Source organism: Cydia strobilella, chromosome Z (genome assembly GCF_947568885.1).
Source record: "Cydia strobilella chromosome Z, ilCydStro3.1, whole genome shotgun sequence".
In the NCBI taxonomy this organism is placed as follows: Eukaryota; Metazoa; Arthropoda; class Insecta; order Lepidoptera; family Tortricidae; genus Cydia; species Cydia strobilella.
Window position 1 is genome coordinate 51,363,379 of NC_086068.1, and position 19,755 is coordinate 51,383,133.

General features: G+C 38.6%; 1 protein-coding gene across 2 annotated transcripts; it reads left to right on the forward strand.

The window, feature by feature from the left end:
• The first annotated feature begins 1,148 nt into the window (after positions 1-1,148).
• On the forward strand, positions 1,149-15,409 carry LOC134754533 (uncharacterized). Of its 2 annotated transcripts, none has more exons than XM_063690827.1 (11): positions 1,149-1,485; positions 5,679-5,891; positions 6,500-6,793; positions 7,783-7,928; positions 8,945-9,040; positions 9,562-9,644; positions 9,836-10,031; positions 10,120-10,287; positions 10,348-10,469; positions 10,554-11,463; positions 14,054-15,409. In XM_063690827.1, exons 1-11 carry the CDS (start codon positions 1,470-1,472, stop codon positions 14,423-14,425), a joined length of 2,616 nt encoding a protein of 871 aa, XP_063546897.1. In that variant the 5' UTR covers positions 1,149-1,469; the 3' UTR covers positions 14,426-15,409. The 2 variants fall into 2 exon arrangements, with proteins under 2 accessions (XP_063546897.1, XP_063546899.1); XM_063690829.1 differs by having other exon boundaries at positions 1,151-1,485; positions 10,360-10,469.
• The last annotated feature ends 4,346 nt before the right edge of the window (positions 15,410-19,755 follow it).

A 19,755-nucleotide genomic window follows, 5' to 3' on the forward strand; every position in this document is an offset into this window, starting at 1 on the left:
GCCCGGCTTCTTTGCTTTAGTCATTATTCTGAGGAAATGTCAAATGTCACTTGTCACTTCAATGACTGACAGCTGTTCTTTAGTCCATCTTTAGATTATTCTGAGTTTAGTCTTTTGGACCACCATCAACAGAGGCGCCAACTGGTGAGCAAAAAAACGATAGCCCTCATTAAATTAACGATCAACGCCCAACGGCGAAAATCGAACAGTGCTCGATAAAAAAGCGCCGCGCTTAAAAACCGCCCTCGTGTGAACACATATATGGTTATCCATTTGTGTTATCCAAACGCTTTTGTAACGGGCGTTGAAAAAGCTCTCGTGACAATGGGGCCTAACACAAAGGACCGCTGTGCGCAAGTCCATTTTTTTTAATTACAACAACGTATTGTAGTCAAACCAAATTGTCAGTAAATAAGAACAAAAAAACTATACTCATCCTTTTCTTTTGGGTGCTAGTACAGTCAGCTGCAGAGAAAAGTTACCCCACGTCCATACTAATTTACAGAACTTTGTATGCAGGGGGGGGGGGGGTGCCTTTTCTCTGCAGCTGACTGTACTAGTGTAAGACAAAGATAGTATGATTCTCTCCTCAGAATAATGACTATTCTCTCTGTCTATATTTGAAATGAGAAAGTCCTTTGACAAACTATAGAGTACTCATCAAAGAACATACGTACTCATACTCACATCTCGCATAAAGCTCTATCCACACCGTGTGCAAATCGCGAACGCGAGTGTATTTCATTGGAGTAAAAGAGAAAGATCCCCGCAATTTGCGAATTTCGGTTTTTAGCGGTAGCCCTCTGATTTGATCAGACAATTTAATCAGGATGCCAAAAAATTGTTTCCTTCTGGACTGGCCACTATTTACACCATTAACTAACACGTGAACCACGTCATAATAGTACGTCCTAACACACTATCGCACCGCACCGCGACCTTGGCGCGCCGCACCCATAAGTGAGAGCAAGAAAGAGATATATCTTTCTCGCTCACACTTATTAGTGCGGCGCACCGTGGCCTTGGTGCGCGGTAGTGTATTAGGGCTTTTAGTTTATCCCCAATAATCCACAAAAACGGAACTGTGTGAAATAATCTGGCAACCCTAAATACTTGTCTCTGACCAGAATGCCTAGTGTGGTATGCGTAGCCAACCAAATTGTCTATGGATTATGGACTGAACATTAAGAAATTGGAGGGTTATTTTATACAATTTTATGCATTTTAAAATACGTTAACATGTATAATTAAGTGATCAAATAGTAAACTGTTTGTTATCTACTAAACAAATATATTTTCAGTTAAGTTTTTATAGGATAAATTAAATGAAATTCGTTACCGCGGGAAATCGGTGAAACGTTTGACTTCAACAATGGCCGCAACAGTGCCAATGCTTTTCATGTTTGTTCATATATTTGAGAAATAAGGGTTTGGAAACGGGTTTCGCTTCACGTACATTAGTGATTGAAATGGACATCAACGCAGGTGAGTTCCTCTGTTTTAATATCAAAACATTTAGGCAATCATTAGATTCTGTGTAAAGGACTCGTTCGCCCAACTGTCCCTGGATATCTTATAGCTACTTTCGTCTATTCTACCAATTGGCGCAATTCTAATATGTGATAATTATACTGCGGACATACCTTAACCAACAACGATCCCAGTCCTGGCGTGAGTGGTTCACATTACAACAAGCAAAATTTTGAAAAGAAAATCTCTTTACATTCCCATTAAACGAATTTTTCAAAAAAGTGCATTGTTTGTATATGTATATATTACGGCGGACAACAAAGGTATTTTTTTGTAACTTGACATTTTCTATACTATCAAAGAGATCACAAGTAAGAAACTGTTACCTCCAAGATAAGTGGCAGTGAGACACTTTTTATTTTCAAATGAAGAGTTAATCTATGGATACTGAGATGATACTATACACCTTTCCTAATTTTTGTTTGTCAAAAATGACATAAAGATACATGTTATCCTTGTAAAACTTCTAATGTGGGTTTTATTTACTTAATTCAATCATGCTGAAAATGTAACTTGCATTGTTGTCTCATGTAGGGTAAGCTGGTATATATTACTATGAGCGTAATATTTCTGCTATCAAAAAATCTCGTTTTTGTCTAGGAAAGGGAAAACTTGGCTCTCATTCTAACTACTACTGATGGACCAAAGTACTACCACTGTGGCCTGAGCCAGGTCATATAGTTAGCTTTTAATCACTTTTCATTTAACTATTAGTTAAACAAAAACACACACACACATGTTCTTCAGTAAATTCAAAAATATTCTTTATTTGGCCCATAATATATTTTTATAAACATTATTAAATTTAATTAGTAAAAGGAAAATTTGTGTATAATGTTTTTACCTCGCATATTTTCTATCATCAGTTTCCTTATTTTGTAGAGTTAGATGTGAGATTTATTTAGAAATTGGGTCTCATTGTTTTTGTAGTAATTTTAAATTGTATGTCCACTTACATCAGGTTGGTTGGTGGCACTTGGGGCATGCACAAAATGCAAAAATAAATTAACTGTAATATAATATATGTAGTATGTAACATGTAAACTAGCTAGAGCATTTCGGAAAGGGAAGTCGTGGAATGTACGGGGCCCAATACGTACTACAACTCTTCTCTTTCCGAACAGACTACTAGTAACTAAAAGCCCAATTTGCAGCATGCATCAGACAAATGTGAATGCAACCATATTAAATATATGAAACCGATATGCGTCATGACACAACACAACATGTCAGACAAATGTGAACCGGGCTTAATACTGTAATGACACTGAGGTACTCTTGATGAAATATAATTTGAACTGATTCCTCAAACAACTTATATGGTTTATTGGTGCAAGGTAAAGAATTTTCATGTAATAAGTTATACATATATTTATCTATTAATAATTGAATTAAATGGGTAGTTTCTCATAATGGTTATAAAATAATGTAACAAACATTGGTTGGTTTAGTCCCTTACAACAATATCCTGTGCTTTGTAATTTTTATAAAACAACTAAAATCCAAACCGTTATAGATTCAAAAATAAATAATTATATTGTGTACATCTTAATTACTTAGTAATCAAAAATAAATAATTATATTCTGTACATGTAGGTAATTAGCTAGTAATCAACAATAAGTAATTTCCCCTTGCAGCACATTGATAATGCTCCATATTGTCCATATTTGGATGGCATAAATAGCCTAAGGACAATTCTCAGGAAACTCTTGAACAACCCTAATATTATATTTAATATGTTCAGAATCACATATGACAATGATGATATGATTTTTTCTTTAATATATGACATCTATTACAGTTCACATATGACATGTTCCATAATTACATGCTGTACAGTATTAGTGATTATCAATACTAAAACTATATTTTTGTATATGCTTTCTCCATGGATATCACTACATGTAAGTAGAAATCTTTGTAAAGGGTAGGTACTACTCACCAACACCAAACCCTGTTATCAATGTTGCAGTTATTTAATGGCCATCAGACGAAGTGCCAAAAATATGTATACACAACCTTATAGCCCATTAAGGTAGTGTATACATATTTTTGACACTTTGTCCATATCAATATTTTCAGACATGACCATAATACAAGTCATGCCAATTTAATAATTCAAAATGTAGAGGATTTCTAACAAGTTTAAGTATTATTTTTTTGTTGAATAATTTATACATATATTTATTGTGAATTCAATGGACATCTATTTCTTGGCAATCCTATTATTTTAAAAGTTTACTTCGGCAATGTTGTGTACCAACAAACCTTTATTTTCAATGAATTGCATCATTAATAATGGGGTTTGGTACTCACATAAGCCACAGGCCACAAGATTGAAATATTATTGTTAATAAGACAAAAAGCTGTTTAGCAAATTACATGAGAACATTTTCCTTAACTTATTTAGTGAAGTCAAAAATAAAATCACTAGTTCTGAACATACCATGATTGAGTTGAACTGGCTTGTGGTCTAAATAGTGTGGTAAACCTGCTATAGCTGTGGTTGTGGTCCTTGATACTATATTGAGGGCTGGAGGTAGTGTCTGTGTAATATAAATAAATATTATAGGACTTTCTTACACAGATTGACCAAGTCCCATGGTAAGCCCAAGGAGGCTTGTATTATGAAAGAAAGAAAGTACCAAAAAGGTACAAAAGCTGCTTATTATTAAAACAAACAAAAAACCAATATTATTAAAACAAACAAAAAACCAGACTATTTACATATATTTTTGAACTGATATTTTCACTAGCTTTCATTTGATACCCATATTGCTATAGTAAGAAAAAAAACAATCCCCCCTCCCTTTTTTCATTAGCGGGCGCCATTTTCAAAATTTATATAGCCCATATGAGATGTGGTTGAATTCTTCAGGATTGTGTTAGTGACATAGGCTATATAAATTTTGAAAATGGCACCGGCTAATGAAAAAAGGGGGGGGGGGGTTCTTACTATAGCAATATGGGTACCAAATGAAAGCTAGTGAAAAAACCATTTCAAAAATATATGTAAATAGTCTGGTTTATTGTTTGTTTTAATAATAGTTGCAGTTTAATGTAACAGAAAATTATAGTTTTTTTAAACTTGATGTACTTTTCTTATTTTTGGTTAATTCTAGTTAATTATTTTTTAACGTTATATAGAGGATATTCACAGTCACTTGGTATGTATTTTGGAATGATCCATTCAGTCATTTTCAATTTAGAGCAGTTCAAAGTCAACTGTCGATTGTGAAATTTTTGAACGTTTTCTAATAATTTGTTAGACGAAGTAGTGAAAATGTTACAGTATGTTATATATTTGTGATCTACTCACAAAGCCCTTTCATTTGATACTCCACATGGTATGATTTAAAAAAAAAGTAAAAAACTTTGTACTGCCGACTTTTTGACGTCACAGCAACTACCCCCACCACTTTCGCGCTTGTCATCTCATATATTTGTGTTCAGGACATCACACTGAATGCACTGATACCAAATATGTCCATATTTGCGACGACATGAGCGAAAATCGATTTCCAGAAGACTTCTAGACCAAAAACCACCGTACTATGCAGAGAATGACTAAATGTTAAAAACTTTGAGATTCCAACCATAATTTGTTGTACACAATATTGTAACCAATAAACAATTTTTATTTATTTTGTCATTTTAAAAAACCGGCCAAGTGCGAGTCGGACTCGCGCACGAAGGGTTCCGTACCATTACGCAAAATATGGCAAAAAAACAAGTTAGTTGTATGAGAGCCCCACCTAAATATTTATTTTGTTCTCTTTTTAGTATTTGCTGTTATAGCGGCAATAGAAATACATCATCTGTGAAAATTTCAACTGTCTATCACGGTTCATGAGATACAGCCTGGTGACAGACAGACGGACAGTGGAATCTTAGTAATAGGGTCCCGTTTTTACCCTTTGAGTACGGAATCCTAAAAAGCAGCCGTTAGTTAGTGCTTCTAGGCATTTTCCGCAACTCGACAACTATTTTGCGTGAAACGAAGTACCGCTACTCCACCCCAGCTCATTCATGAAGCCTAGCAATGTTTTTAGGTTGCTAAATGCCTCTTTTAGTGTGCACGGAGTTATAGTTATCTTGCTTAACTTTAGAGCAACAATTTCTTAATGACATCTTCTTATACTTGTAGAGGTCTCAACACAACTGTCACTGATCGACGCACTCCTAAGCGATTTTGACAAGACAATTTCGCCATGTACTAACAAAAAGAATGAGAAAAAAGAAGAAGAAACCCAGGATGCCATGCCAGACTCTACCACCAACACGGAGAAAAGTAATGCCAACCCTTTCCATTGTGGGGATGACGTCCTTGTGCCGAATAAAGACGGAAGATATTATTTAGGTATGTCAAGATATTATAATATTTCCGAAATATGAAACAAGTGATATCAATGCCACATAGCTGGAGAACACCAAAAAACCGGACAAGTGCGAGTCGGACTCGCGCACCGAGGGTTCAGTACTTTTTAGTATTTGTTGTTATAGCGGCAACAGAAATACATCATCTGTGAAAATTTCAACTGTCTAGCTATCACGGTTCCTGAGATACAGCCTGGTGACATACAGACGGACAGCGGAGTCTTAGTAATAGGGTCCCGTTTTTACTCTTTGTGTACGGAACCCTAAAAACAGGGTGGAGTTAAAATCAATCTGCAAAGAAGGTTTATGTAAGCCGGCTGAGTAGAAAATGTATTGTACACTCGAAAAGCTTAGTCTGGGATTTCAAGTAGAACAGTAGAAAAGTCTCTTTTGCCGCGTGATTAAAGCTGAGGTCGCAGAACACAGCTCAAAAAATCTTACACCTACTTCGTATGTTGCGTAAGCGGTGTGATTTAGTTAGTTAATGGAAATCAGTTGTTTCTACGTTACATTCTGTAAACTTGATTATGTATCTGCCGAAATTGCCAGAAAAACCTGCGTTGTCAATAATAATCTCGTACGTTCGTTCAGGTACTATTGTGGAGCTCAGCACAAGCAACGACAATGACTCGTGCGAAGTGGGAACGGGGGTGGCGCGGTGCCTGGTCAAGTTCGGGGACAACACGCGCGCGTGGGCGCCGGTATCGTCGCTCAAGCTGCTGAGCGCGCCGCCGGCGGACGACGGGCGCATCATGTGCGTGGTGTGCAAGCGGCGCGAGGGCCCGGCCGCCAGTCCCGCCGCCAACTCCATCATCGCGTGCGACATGTGTGGTCGTGGCTACCATGCCAAGTGCCACACGCCGCCGGTTGACGCTTGGATTAACGGTAACACCTACATATCATTGCATCGCTATAGCTCATAAAGAAAAAGGAAGGAAGATATGAAAATATATACTTTTTACCAAGGAAGAAAATCGAGACTAACTCCACAGACAGATTTGCTCGACGTATTTGCTGAGAAAAGATTTAGAAATTTTTGAATAGAAATGCTCAAAGTAGACCTTTTCCTTACCAAGGTTAGACATACATTTTTATTTTCTGTACCACAATAATTAATAACATTTACGGCGCTAATTAAACGATCCCTTCGTTACCGGTATAACTTAAAATCAAAATATCATGTAGCAATTGAAATGTTTCTTTGATATTGTAGAATGGTATTTAGGTAAGGACAATGAGTTATCAGATTACCTAAATGAAATGGAAAAATATACATAAACAACCTAGATACCGAAATTTAATACCGGTTAATTTGTATGAAAAATATACCGGTATTCGATCCCTGAATTAAACCACACTCATGTAATTCAGTTGTTTTTTCAGTTTAAAGCAGTACTGTGGTAACCAAAAAACTAGTATTATAAAAATTGAATTACATACTTAAGAGGAGAGAGAGGAAAGTCCCCATTTTCCTCTCTGGATATTGACATTATGGAAAGTATTTTTACATAATTTGATGTATATTAACTATAGCTATGCCCTTTTTTCGATTTTTACTTTTATCGATTTTTTCATTATTGTAGGAATTGGGTGCGAAAAAACCGATTTCATTAAAAATTTTAACTGCTCCTAATTCTTATAATATTTAAAAATTCGAAAAAAATCTTAACGTAGGGGGCATTTCTGTGGTTGATATACAACAAATTGTGTCAAAATATTTTCAATGATGTTAATATCCAAAGAGGAAAATGAGGACAATGTTTGTATGAAAAGGCGATTTCGCGCGGATCCTCCACTTTCGTCTTAACCAAGGCTCATAATAAGAGGTCTGTATATGTAGTTTCAATTTGTCATATTATATGTCTGTTCGTCAGGTGCGTCTTGGCACTGCAAGAGATGTGTGGACCAAAGATACAGGGTAGCCGCCGCCGAGAACCGAGCTCTCAAACGCTCTGACTTGCTTAGATTTAAAGGAGGACAACAGCGGAGACAGCAGCAAGAACTGACACCACCGTGTGATGTATGTTTAAAACCACGATGTCTGTATGTATATCTAAGTCTTCAATTTGCAATCATATTACGAGCACTGATAAATTTAGTGATGCTTTGGTTTTTTGAGTTCAGTGAAATTCGCGAAAAATGCCTTTTTGTTGTAGTTCCAATTGAATAAGCAGGTTAAAACATTATTGCTAACAATTATTTTTTTACCTATACAAATTAGAAATTTTATTATATGGAATGTCAGTATAACAAAAAAAATAACAATACAATAACAACTTAAGACTAAACTTAAGCCTAGTCAAAAATTCCCCTCCGAGTTGTCCCTGGCGCAAAGGTGCCCATCACACTAGCCGCGTTACCACGTTGAATTGCGATGGACAACCTTTGCACCAGGTACGAATTCGCGCGGGTGTCAGACCCCTCCCTAATGCGACGTCCCACTTCCCTAAAAAAGGCAATAGCCTCTGTCCCCCAGCACCCAGTAGTCTCAAACGCCAGGGGTACAAAATAATAGCTAACTGCCAGGTTCGCGTACTTATCCCGCTTTTTGATCGCGGCAAAATCTGCCGCGGCTCCAGCTGTCCGCACAGTTCGGCCGAGGTGTGAGGCGTCGAAGGTTCTAACGCACGTGGCTAACAAATTGTATTTATGACTATTGCCTAAGGAGACATAAGCCCTGCACTGCAAATAAACCCACTGTTGATGAAACAAATTGACCATAAAAACTGGACTCAATAATCTTTTCTTTACAGAAATGATTTCCCTTGTATTGTTTTAATTTCACTTTCACTTAAACTCTCAGGCGTCCTGTTGTGGTTTTTATGTGTTTCAATCACTTATCCATATCGCAGGTTGATGACTCAAGTTGAACTCTGTTGCGTTGGACAGGACAGTAGAATGTGTTAATGTTAATGTTGTATGTAAATTAACTCCCGGAATTAACTGTACTGGCACGTATGGAGAAAAATAGCTTATTCAGAAAAGTTTAATTATTTAGTAATTTATTGTTGTCTGTTGACTTTCAAATGGTTTCAGACCGCCTCCACAACTTCGTCGACTGCTTCGGAAGCGGGCAAAGATCAGAGTGAAGTGCATTGCTACTGTGAGGAAAAAAGTGACTGGCTTGCGCAGGTGATTTATTAAAAATTTTGCAAATACATTAAACTCGTCATTTTAATTATTTTATGCCATTTTCCATTGAGACCTGAAGGTATATTTTTAAACATTATGACTCGGGTTTCACTGTACAAATGTAGTTAAAGTTATAGTATCTCCATACAATCAATCACCCTTTGGAATCAGTATATTGTGATTTTGATTACCATATGTGTTGGAGCCGTGAATATATTCTAATCAAATATCTTTGTTTGTGTTATTTCCAAGTTAAAAGCTTTGCAGTTGTCAACACTATTAGTATAATATACTTGTATAGATACAATTAAAGATCAACTTTGACTGCCTGTGTATTTTTTGGAAATAACACATTTGTGTTGTTATGATTGTTAACCCGTTCATAGTTTCTCTGTTTACCATATTTTAGGCCTAGGGTATGTTTCTATTTGTTATCCATTAGTAGTTTTTCTAACCATCCGTAGGTATTGTATGCTTGCGTCATGAAAGAAAAAATTGTCCATACGGATCTCTCGTTCCAGATGTTGTTTTGTTGCCGCTGTTCTCGTTGGTTTCACCAAAGATGCGTGTCGAGTTTGCAGTATCCATTATACGCTGGTGATAAGTAAGTTATCTATGTGTAAATCAGAAAAAAAAATACTTTTGAATTATCTTCATATTTACAAACAAATGGTAGGGGCTAATGCAATAAATGTGTCTGCACTCCAAACTGCTTGACAGATTTCACAGTATGTGAAATTATTAAAGTACCTACCTGGTTATAATGTGGATCTAAAATGAAATGTACATTTTCAGACTTTACATATTCGCTTGTGCTAACTGCAACGGAGGCGTGGAGTACCTGCGGAGATTGGAGCTTTGTTGGTTGGACTTGGCCCACCTGGCTCTGTACAACCTTACTGCCTACAATGCTCCCAATTATTTCGATCTGGATACTGTTATCATGCCTTACATCATGGACAACTGGCATGCATTGCAGTTACCAGAAAAAGTAAGTTGCTATGAATACACTTACTATTAAATTTGTATAAGTAATTGACCCATCCGGGTATGTATTTATTATTCTGTATCCGCCTCAGATGTGGAGAACACCGGTGAATGAGCGGCGCGAGAAAATTTTAACTGCGTTAACGTCGTCTCGTAAGAAATTCAAGTGTGGGCGAGAGATGAAGAAGCGAGCCACGATCTGGGGCCTGCGGGACCGGCGTCCGCCGCCGCAGCCCTTCCAGCTGTTCGCGCTCGAGCAGGTCTGTGCCCTTTACTGGCGCGATAAACCCTCCAGACTACGTCACCAACTAAATGCTAAGGCCTGTTTGCAGGTTAAGAAAGGTGAGCCGCTGTCTGACGAGATAGTGAAAGAGTACGCGCCACGCCTCCGGTTCCTCCCACGGTCCCCGCCCTCGCCCACCGTGCCCCATGCCGAAGACAGGTCTCTAACCTCACCATCATTATAACAAAACAAATCAACACTCACTTCTCCATACATCCAACTCACTCCTTTGTTCTGTTTCAGCACGCAACCGTCTAGTAGTAACAGTGAGAAAAGTTCCTATAAAAATAATCACCAGCAAATGATCGTGCCCGTCGACGGACATTGGCTAAATCTGATGATGGGCAAGCGGTTTCACGAGAATCTTAATTCAAATTCAAATTCTGAAAACGACTCCACAAGTTCCTATGAATCAATCAAACAGATTGAAAACGACGATCAGTCCCCATCTCCAGTTAGTACAGCTAGACAATCCGATGCCAAAGATGAAGTCCCCACAGAGAAGTTCCCGAAAGTCGAAGCCGCGGAAAATGACGACGAGATAGTCAAGCCGGCTTGCGACGACCCTCCCGTGCCATCGCTTAACACGTCGCTAGTTCCTTGCTCGGTTAAGTTAAATAAAATACCCAAAGAAATAATGAGTGAAGTCAATGAAAGCAAATCTGGTTCTAACTTAACATTAAACTCTAATAACACCAGAATAGCAACTATGAATCTAGAAGTGTCCAAGTTATCCACTAAGAACATAATCGAACATTCCAAAATCATGTCACTGCAGCACATGGATAATGTGCCTCCCTACAGCAACTTCAACCACGACATGGAGTCCTCGGGCGATGAGACCTCGAGCAGGGGCACGCTGGACGCCATCATCCCGCCGCTGAAAGACTTCCAGGGGAAAAACAACCCGTTCCTAATGCAGAACTCTTCCAAAACGCCTTTTACGTCTTCTATGAATGCACACAACAAACAGAACGGAAGGCAGAACCACTTCCATGCCCGGTTTTCACTGCCGGTTCAGTTGAATCCAATGACGGGCCCTGTAGGGAGGCCGTTGAAAAGAAAGCTTAGCGAAAAAGATATAATTATAGGTCCGAATGGTGAGGTGAAGCGTAGAAAATACAGGCGGCCGAGGAAATATCTGCAAAGTCAGGTAAGGCCCTCCATATTTACTCGTCGTGCCACCATTTTTTAACCCTCAACCACTGACGTGTTTTTTAAGTTAACATTGGTTAATATGTTATTAGGTAATTAATAACATATAGCATATATAACGTATATATAGGGTAGCTCTCTGCTTTGCCCTAAGGTTGACTGCTAGAGAATGCTTTTGGCATTAAGTCCACCTTTTGTACGATAAGTATTTATTTTGTGCAATAAAGATTAAATAAATAAATAAATAATATTTTAGTACATACTCATACTCATTTAATATTTATTGATGATATTCTCTAAATATTACATGTCAACATTACAAAATACATTTATATTGTTTAATCAATGGAAATAGTAAAAAAATATATTTCGAATTAAAATTACAATGAAATCGGTATATCCAATAAATTAAAATTACAATAGATGACTGTTAAAAGTAAAGTAGTCTGTATATGGCTGACCGGCTGCGGCTTTCTTCGCCCTCGGTCTTAAAAACGGTTAAGCGTATATTTTATATCTATTTTAGCCATAATAGTACATTTTACAACTAGTGTGAAAAGACATTTCACACGTGTTGTAAACGACGTTTTTTAATACAATTGCGAAAAAATAATAAATTAATATATCATTAGTAGAATCATACCACCAAACCAAACCAAAACCAAAAGTACCTATACAGCTAAGATACGCGAGTTGCCGCAGCCCGCGATACCTTCATACTCGTGCGCGCCCCGGCCGCGGCCGCCGCGGGCCCGGCGCGGGTTGGTCAACGACACCTCCGAGTAACTCATGAGGCCCTGGTACCTGCTCCGCGCTAAATTCAATTTTAACTGCGTTTCGAAAGTATAGTTTGGAACTAAAAAGTAAAAAGCACTAGTTCGAGAAATTGAGCTTCTCGCACGCTACGCAGCCACAAAAAGTACCACTTTTTGAGCAACTGTATTAAAAATGTAATTTAGCGCGGAACAGGTACCAGGGCCTCATGAGTTACGAGAAGGTGTCAACCAACCCGCCGGGGGCGCCAGGCCCGGCGGCCGGCGTATGAAGGTATCGCGGGCCGCGGCAGTTCGCGTATCTTAGCTGTATACTTTTGGTTTGTTTACCTAGGTATATGATTCTACTAGTTTAATTTATTATTTTTGTTGACTCGTAGAAAAAGTATTGTATACAATCCATACTAATATTATAAATGCGAAAGTGTGTCTGTCTGTTTGTTACCTTTTCACGCTTAAACCGCTGAACCGATTTAGTTGAAATTTGGTATAGAAATATTTTGAGTCCCGGGGAAGGACATAGGATACTTTTTATCCCAGAACTCATCCATCAAGGGGGTGGAAATTTGTATGGGGAATCAATAACCGCTAAACCAATATAGATGAAACTTGGTATGGGGATAGTTTGAGCTGGGGAAGGATATAGAATAATTTTTATCCCCGATATCATCCCTTAAGGGTGTAAAAATGGATTAAAAATGTATAGTGGACCAATTTGGGGGTGAAAAAAAAAATGAATTTAAGAGGCTGGTGTCGATTTTAGTCGCAAAAATGTAAAATTGATAGATTTAGTCCGTGAAATTGTACACCTTTTGTTACCTAATTGAAATAATAAGTACTGGTTTCTATTAGCACGTCTTCTTATCTTACCTTTTATCAGATAAATTTTTTGAAAACAGACTCACTAAATTAGTAATGTTTGCTTTTCTGATAGACGTTTAGGTAAACGCGCGTAAAGCACTGATTTTGTCGCTCTTATTTGTAAATTTCGTAAAGTTTGGACTGCTAAACATGGTAATTTTGTATTATAAATATCCTGTACTTGACGTTTATCAGACTACATTTTTATTATTATGACTTTGAAGTAGTGTAAATGAAAGTTAGACGAAATCAATTTTCTCCAGAAATTACTTTAAAACAAGTGACAATTTCTCTGAAAATCGACTTAATTTCAACGTAATTTTGATACTTAAACAATCTACATTTGCTGAAACTATTCTTATACATAAATTTGTATAATTTACCACCATGATTTTTTGATGAATTTTTAAGAACTGCCCCGTTTCTTCATTTATTACCGGTGACGCACGCTCGCGACCTCTTTATTATAATGCAAGATAAGAAGACTTGCTAATAGAAATCAATACTTGTTATTTAGATATTACGCAACAAAACGTGTATAATTTCAACGACTAAATCTATCAATTTGCTCCAAAATCGACTACGGCCTCTTAATTGCAGATTTGTTTAAAAATTAAGCTATCCAAATTACTAATTGCACGCAGACGACGTCGCGGGCAAAAGCTAGTAGTGATATAATCAAGCTTTTCAATCTTGTACCCAATTTAGGCCACTCAGCAAGCTTCGTGGCCTTAACACGGTACTCGACTGAAGAGCTCTCCATTATATCACGATTGTATAAAATACTATTAGATTTTACAAACGACACAACTTAAGGCCGTAACACACCATCGCACCGCACCAAGGTCATTGTGTGACGCACCCATTAGTAAGAGCGAGAAAGAGATATCGCTTTCTCGCTTAAAAGGCACCGCTCGTATACACATAGCTAAGTATTTTATTTTTGCATTCCAGATGAATAAGTCATGCCCACTGCCCGACGATCCCAAGACTGTTCATAACGAGAGCGGCGAGCCGACGCCGCCGCCGCACGCTAGCGTTAAGTTTCACGGAAGAAGACTGAGACAGCGGCAGGAAAAGAATTACTATGAAAATGCACGGCGCTGCACAAACACCAACGCTGTGCATAATAGTGTCAAAAGTCTGCAGCTGAGTCCGCACAAGGTGCAGGCGGCGGGCGCGGCGCACACACAGGCGCAGGAGCTGTCCGCGCTCAAGTCCAGCGTACAGTCGTACTTCCGCGCGGGCCAGCGCTTCCGCGTGCTGGCGCGCAGGGTGTCCGCCGCCGCGCCGCCCGCATACCTCATCGAGTGGGACGCTTCGTAGGCGCGCTCTAGCGACTAGCGACGCAAGACGCAAACTGACGGAAGGCGAACTGAACCGAACTTTAGGGGCAAATGGATCACCAACTATTTTTGGTGACGGCTTAATATGTAGAAATTACATCAAATATCAAGAACTAGCGTAATAAATATATTCTAAATTGCATCACTATTATAGCCGACTGAGATGCCGTGTGAATATATGAATCATGTTGGTTTGCTAAACAAATTCACAAGTGTAATAGTTATTTCTCCATTTGCCATTTCCGTTTCTAGATGTAAACAGCGCTCGAGCGCACCCAATCGACTCGCGGTAATAGTTTGTAATACTATATGTACATGAATTATCATATCGGGTGCTGTTCACATTATGCGTCACAGCTAGTAAAATGTACTGTTATACTATGCTAGAGATGCTTATTAATAATATTTGTAGCTTATAAGGAAAGAGAACCAAAGCAAACCGGTTAAATATTTCCAAGAATAATTGTTATTATAATCAATCCACATTTATCAATTTTATTAATTTTATTATCAACCTACCTATACATAGGTACTTACAGGACATTCAATCAGAATAGATTTTATTATCAACCTACCTATACATAGGTACTTACAGGACATTCAATCAGAATAGTTGACATGTCGATTAGCTACAGAAACTCGCGTTTATCACATCGCATAATAAAATTGCTTCATGAAAACTTTACAATTCCCAAAATTCCACCTAGGTTACGAATCGGAATGAAGACTTGTTTTATTAAGCCGTGTTGTGGTTATTTTTATGTATGTTTTAATTGATGAATTAATGTATGAATTGTTTGTTTCAATGAACTGATATTTAATTGTTGATCCATTACGTGACTTATCATGTCAACAGCTCCTTATAGGTTCATTTACATATTGTACTATTATGTAAGTGCTTGTTTGTAGCCTAATTTAGTTGTACAGTAAGATAAAGGAATGTGATATATTATTATTCCAATCTATAACGGTTATTTTATTTATTATGATACTTACCATTACCACACAGGTTCAGCGGAACATATTGCCACAAAGGATAACACCGGGATAGAGTTGTGCCGTTCCCCTACACTGGGATTAACCGGACTAAACATGGTCTATAATCATTTCGTTATGCTCGGTACAAGTACTGTCCGCGCGCCAATCCCATGGATTCGGAGGTCGAGGAAGTGGGAGTACAGAGTAGTACAAAATGACACTACTCTGTCATGACGCCCAACGTTCCTAACATTCCTCAGCCGTGCACGGAATTCGCGCGCGGACAGTACAAGTCGATACTTGTACTTGTACCGAGCATTACGAAATGATTATGTGCCGATGCACATAATAAGTAATAGTATTTTCACTGCGATGGGCAGGGTACGTACTACGAATGGACGAGGCCAGAGTACCCAAACGCCTTCTAGAAGGCCGACCGGAGGGCCGCAGAGGGAAAGGAAAGCCCAAGCTCAGATGGTTGGACGGCGTATACCAGGACATCAGGACCTTAGGAGTGAAAAGTTGGAGAAGGAAAGCCACAAACAGATCGGACTGGAGAGATTTGCTTGACCAGGCTAAGGCCCACCCGCGGTTGTAGTGCCTCAGATGATGATTTTCACTACACACGCGAAAAGGCTCGTGGAATAATGATGATGATTGACAAAACTATCCTATATAATACCCTCCTCCTCCTCTCCTATATCCGGGCCGTAATCTTGATACCAATTTTCGTGTCTGTGTGTGTTATGGTACTTATGGTTATATACAGGTAGCAAAAAAATAAGTGCATTCCCGTTGCCAGGGAGGTTTTGGGATTATACTGAGCTACTTTTACTATGAGAGGAATCGCGAAAAAAAAATGTACCCTGCCAAAATGTATGAAACAGCCAAATTTTTTTTTCGCGATTTCGGGGTTGGTCCCATCCAATCCATTAGTACAAAGAGAATTAAAAGTCAAGAGTGCTCACTCCATACATCGGTTTTGTTACCAAAATACTTTATTTTCGTACTCAGAGTACCGCTACTTGGCGCTAGATTTAGACTACGAGAATAATAGTCGTTTTGGTAACAAAACTGATGTATGGTGTGAGCACTCTGTCTTCTTAATTATCTTTGGTACAAAGCACGTTCGCTGCAGCACCAGGGCGCGTGCATGAACTATAGGGGGCAGCAGAGGAGGAGTCAGACTTTTGACGCGAAGCGTAAATGTACAGTTCATGCTTCCGATGTAGCCCACAAGATGGCAGAACCTACTATGCACCAGAAAACGTACGAGAACGGTAGATGGCAGCACTTGTTTTCGCAATGTACATGTTTATGTTTCCGATTCAGGCCACAAAATGGCAGACCCTCCAACACGCACGGTCCCTATTACAGACAGACAGTCTTTGACAAAATATAGTTTGTAAGTATAATAAAGGCCCCTCCAGACTATGTGCATGAATCGCGGCGCGTCTTCGCGGAGAGAACATGTCGCGACGTTGACGTATGACCACACTCGCAACCTTCACGGCGATTTCGCAGTTTGGTTCTCGCCAAGATGGCGGAAAAGCATCAGCTGATCGAGTATGGATGGTATAGAAAGGATCGCAATCTCTTATGGCAGAATTGTTATAAAAGTGACCGCGTTAAGCTTTAAATAATAGTTCCCAATCTCTCCGGTGGCGCTAGTTAGGCTCTGGGACATGAGTATAACATGAACCATATAAGGCAACAAATAACCCGACCAAATTACGTAAGTTGTTTTTGGTAGTATTTCTGTGTATGGTGGTGCCGCCTAATTACTGTTTTTTGATGGACACTTTTCATACATAGAGATTTGGCTCCTTTATACAGTCTCCATGTGATCGAGCTTAACTGCTAGTTATCTATGGCTTCATACGTGATTTAGCGATTTTTCCATTTTGTTTTGTTGTAAAACCGTAAAGTGCCCTCCACACTCATGCGCGAAACCGCGAGTGTGGCGCCGATTTCGCAGATTGTTTACCCCTTCGCGCCTTGTTCTCCGTTTTTTGTCGGTTTTCGGCCCTCGTCAAAGGAGGCGCGAAGCGCGAACTTGCAAGATTAACTATTTTAGCGCATCAGTGAAAAGATAAATATTAATGATATTATAATTAGGTATAGATTAAGCAGCTATATTTTACGCTTTTACAACAAAACAAAATGGAAAAACAGCTTATGATGCCGTAGATAACTAAAACGTAACACACCATCGCACCGCACCAAGGTCATCGTGCGACGCAACCATAAGTAAAGGCCGCTCCAGACTACGCGGCGTGAAGCCGCGAACGTGAGTGTGGAGTCGATTTCGCTGATTAGCGAACTAGACTCCACACTCGCGTTCGCGGCTTCGCGCAATGATTCGCGCATGAGTGTGGAGGGCCCTTAAGAGCGAATCAAACCAAATTGACAGTAAATAAGAACAAAAAAAACTATACTCATACTTTTCTTTTGGGTGCTAGTACTAGTGTAAAACAAAGATATGTATGATTCTCTCTGTCTATGTTTGAAATGAGACAGTCCTGACAAACTATAAAAATTGTTTACATCAAGGGCCTGACTATGGATTTCCATAGGCCTGACACTCTTTGATAGAGAGATAGTCTTATTGCGATTCCTATAAGAGGAAAGAGTAAATAGTGCCATGCTTTGTCCTTATCACCGACCGGGTGGCATCATATGTAGGAGGCGATGGCGAAATACCGAAATGTATAAGAGTGAAAGAGAAAAAATCCTATGCTGCCCAAATTTTATATGAATATTTTTTCTCTTACCCCCGGTCGTTCGGTGGCGCGTCTATAACTACTTGTAGGTATATACTATGTCTATGTTTGTATGATAGTATGAGACAGTCCTTTGACAAACTATATGTACCAATACGGGTAGATATGCAGATTTAGAATGACGCTTAGGTACATTGTTGATCAATGGGTAGATAGGACGAACGGTCTGGCCTAGTGGGTAGGTGGGCAGTGACCCTGCCTGTGGAGCCGATGGTCCTGGATTCGAATCCCGGTAAGGGCATTTATTTGTGTGATGAACACAGATATTTGTTCCTGAGTCTTGGGTGTTTTCTATGTATTTGTATATTATATATACATATATCGTTGTCTAAGTACCCATAACACAAGCCTTCTTGGGCTTACTGTGGGACTTAGTCAATCTGTGTAAGAATGTCCTATAATATTTATTTATTTTTATACATTGCAAAGGCAGAAATGCTTAGTATTTATCTAGGTAATTTACCTAGGTATATATATGGTATAATTTAAAATAATATTGCATTAAATAACAGTACAGTAGAATCTGCTAATAGTGACTATACGTTACGTTATACTAAACTAAGCGGATATTGTACAATGTCAATCAACTTCTTGTTTTGGTTACGTGTCCATACAACTCGATTACCACCGGGTTGTTTTATTTTCAGCAGTTGAGTAATTTAATTAAGGCGCATGTTGAAATTAAGCCAAATTAGTTCAGGCTTCCCTGCGAATATTTTTGATTTGCATCAACTGCAATAAATTTTAACGAAATCATTATACAACGGTACAGCCTCGTCCTAGTCGTCCTTAAAGGGGCCCACCGATTACCAGTCCGCCGGACGATATCGACAGTTGTTCGGACATGTCAAATTTTTGTTCTAACTGACAGGCTGATATCGTCCGGCGGACTGATAATTAAAATTAAGAATCACCCCTTACCCCGGGCCCCTTAATAATTTAAAATCACACCAAATATTCATATCATACATTTTCCGAGACAAAGTGGATACCATTGTACCTTAACCTTTCGTATGCTGCTGTCAAAAATTTGCCATTTATGTAGCGATACATGTTTGATACGAGGGCTGATCCGAAAGTTGTTAGCTGCTCCGGCTGTACTCATGCGATCACAATATTATTTATACCATTGTGAGGGATCTTTCAGTACCTACTTATTGAAGTGGTGTGAATACATTTTTAGAAAACGATTAGTTTATTTTTTATTTTGTTTTACTTCGACGCGTCAATCATGAAAACATAGAGTAACTTATACTAGAGCGGTACTGTCATAGTAAATTTTGTAACCCCAGTAAATTCACTGCCATCTGTCGACACACTTTAAAACTAAAAATGAAGATTTATAAAAATACGATAGAATGTATTTAAATATAGATAAATGATTTTTTTTATTTGCATTAATTATTTTTATGATTTTGACCCATGTTGACTGATATGCGTTAAAATTGTTAAATAACAAACGAAACCGTCAACGCCATCTATACGACTGTAGGCCAAAACTAGTAGCGCCCTCTGAACGAGAATCAAATTTTCTTGATTTTTCGAGGCA

Coding starts and splice junctions, on each gene's coding strand:
- LOC134754533 (XM_063690827.1), top strand. Junction 9,645..9,835: donor CCATTATACGCTGGTGATAA/GTAAGTTATCTA, acceptor GTACATTTTCAG/ACTTTACATATTCGCTTGTG. Junction 10,032..10,119: donor CATTGCAGTTACCAGAAAAA/GTAAGTTGCTAT, acceptor TATCCGCCTCAG/ATGTGGAGAACACCGGTGAA.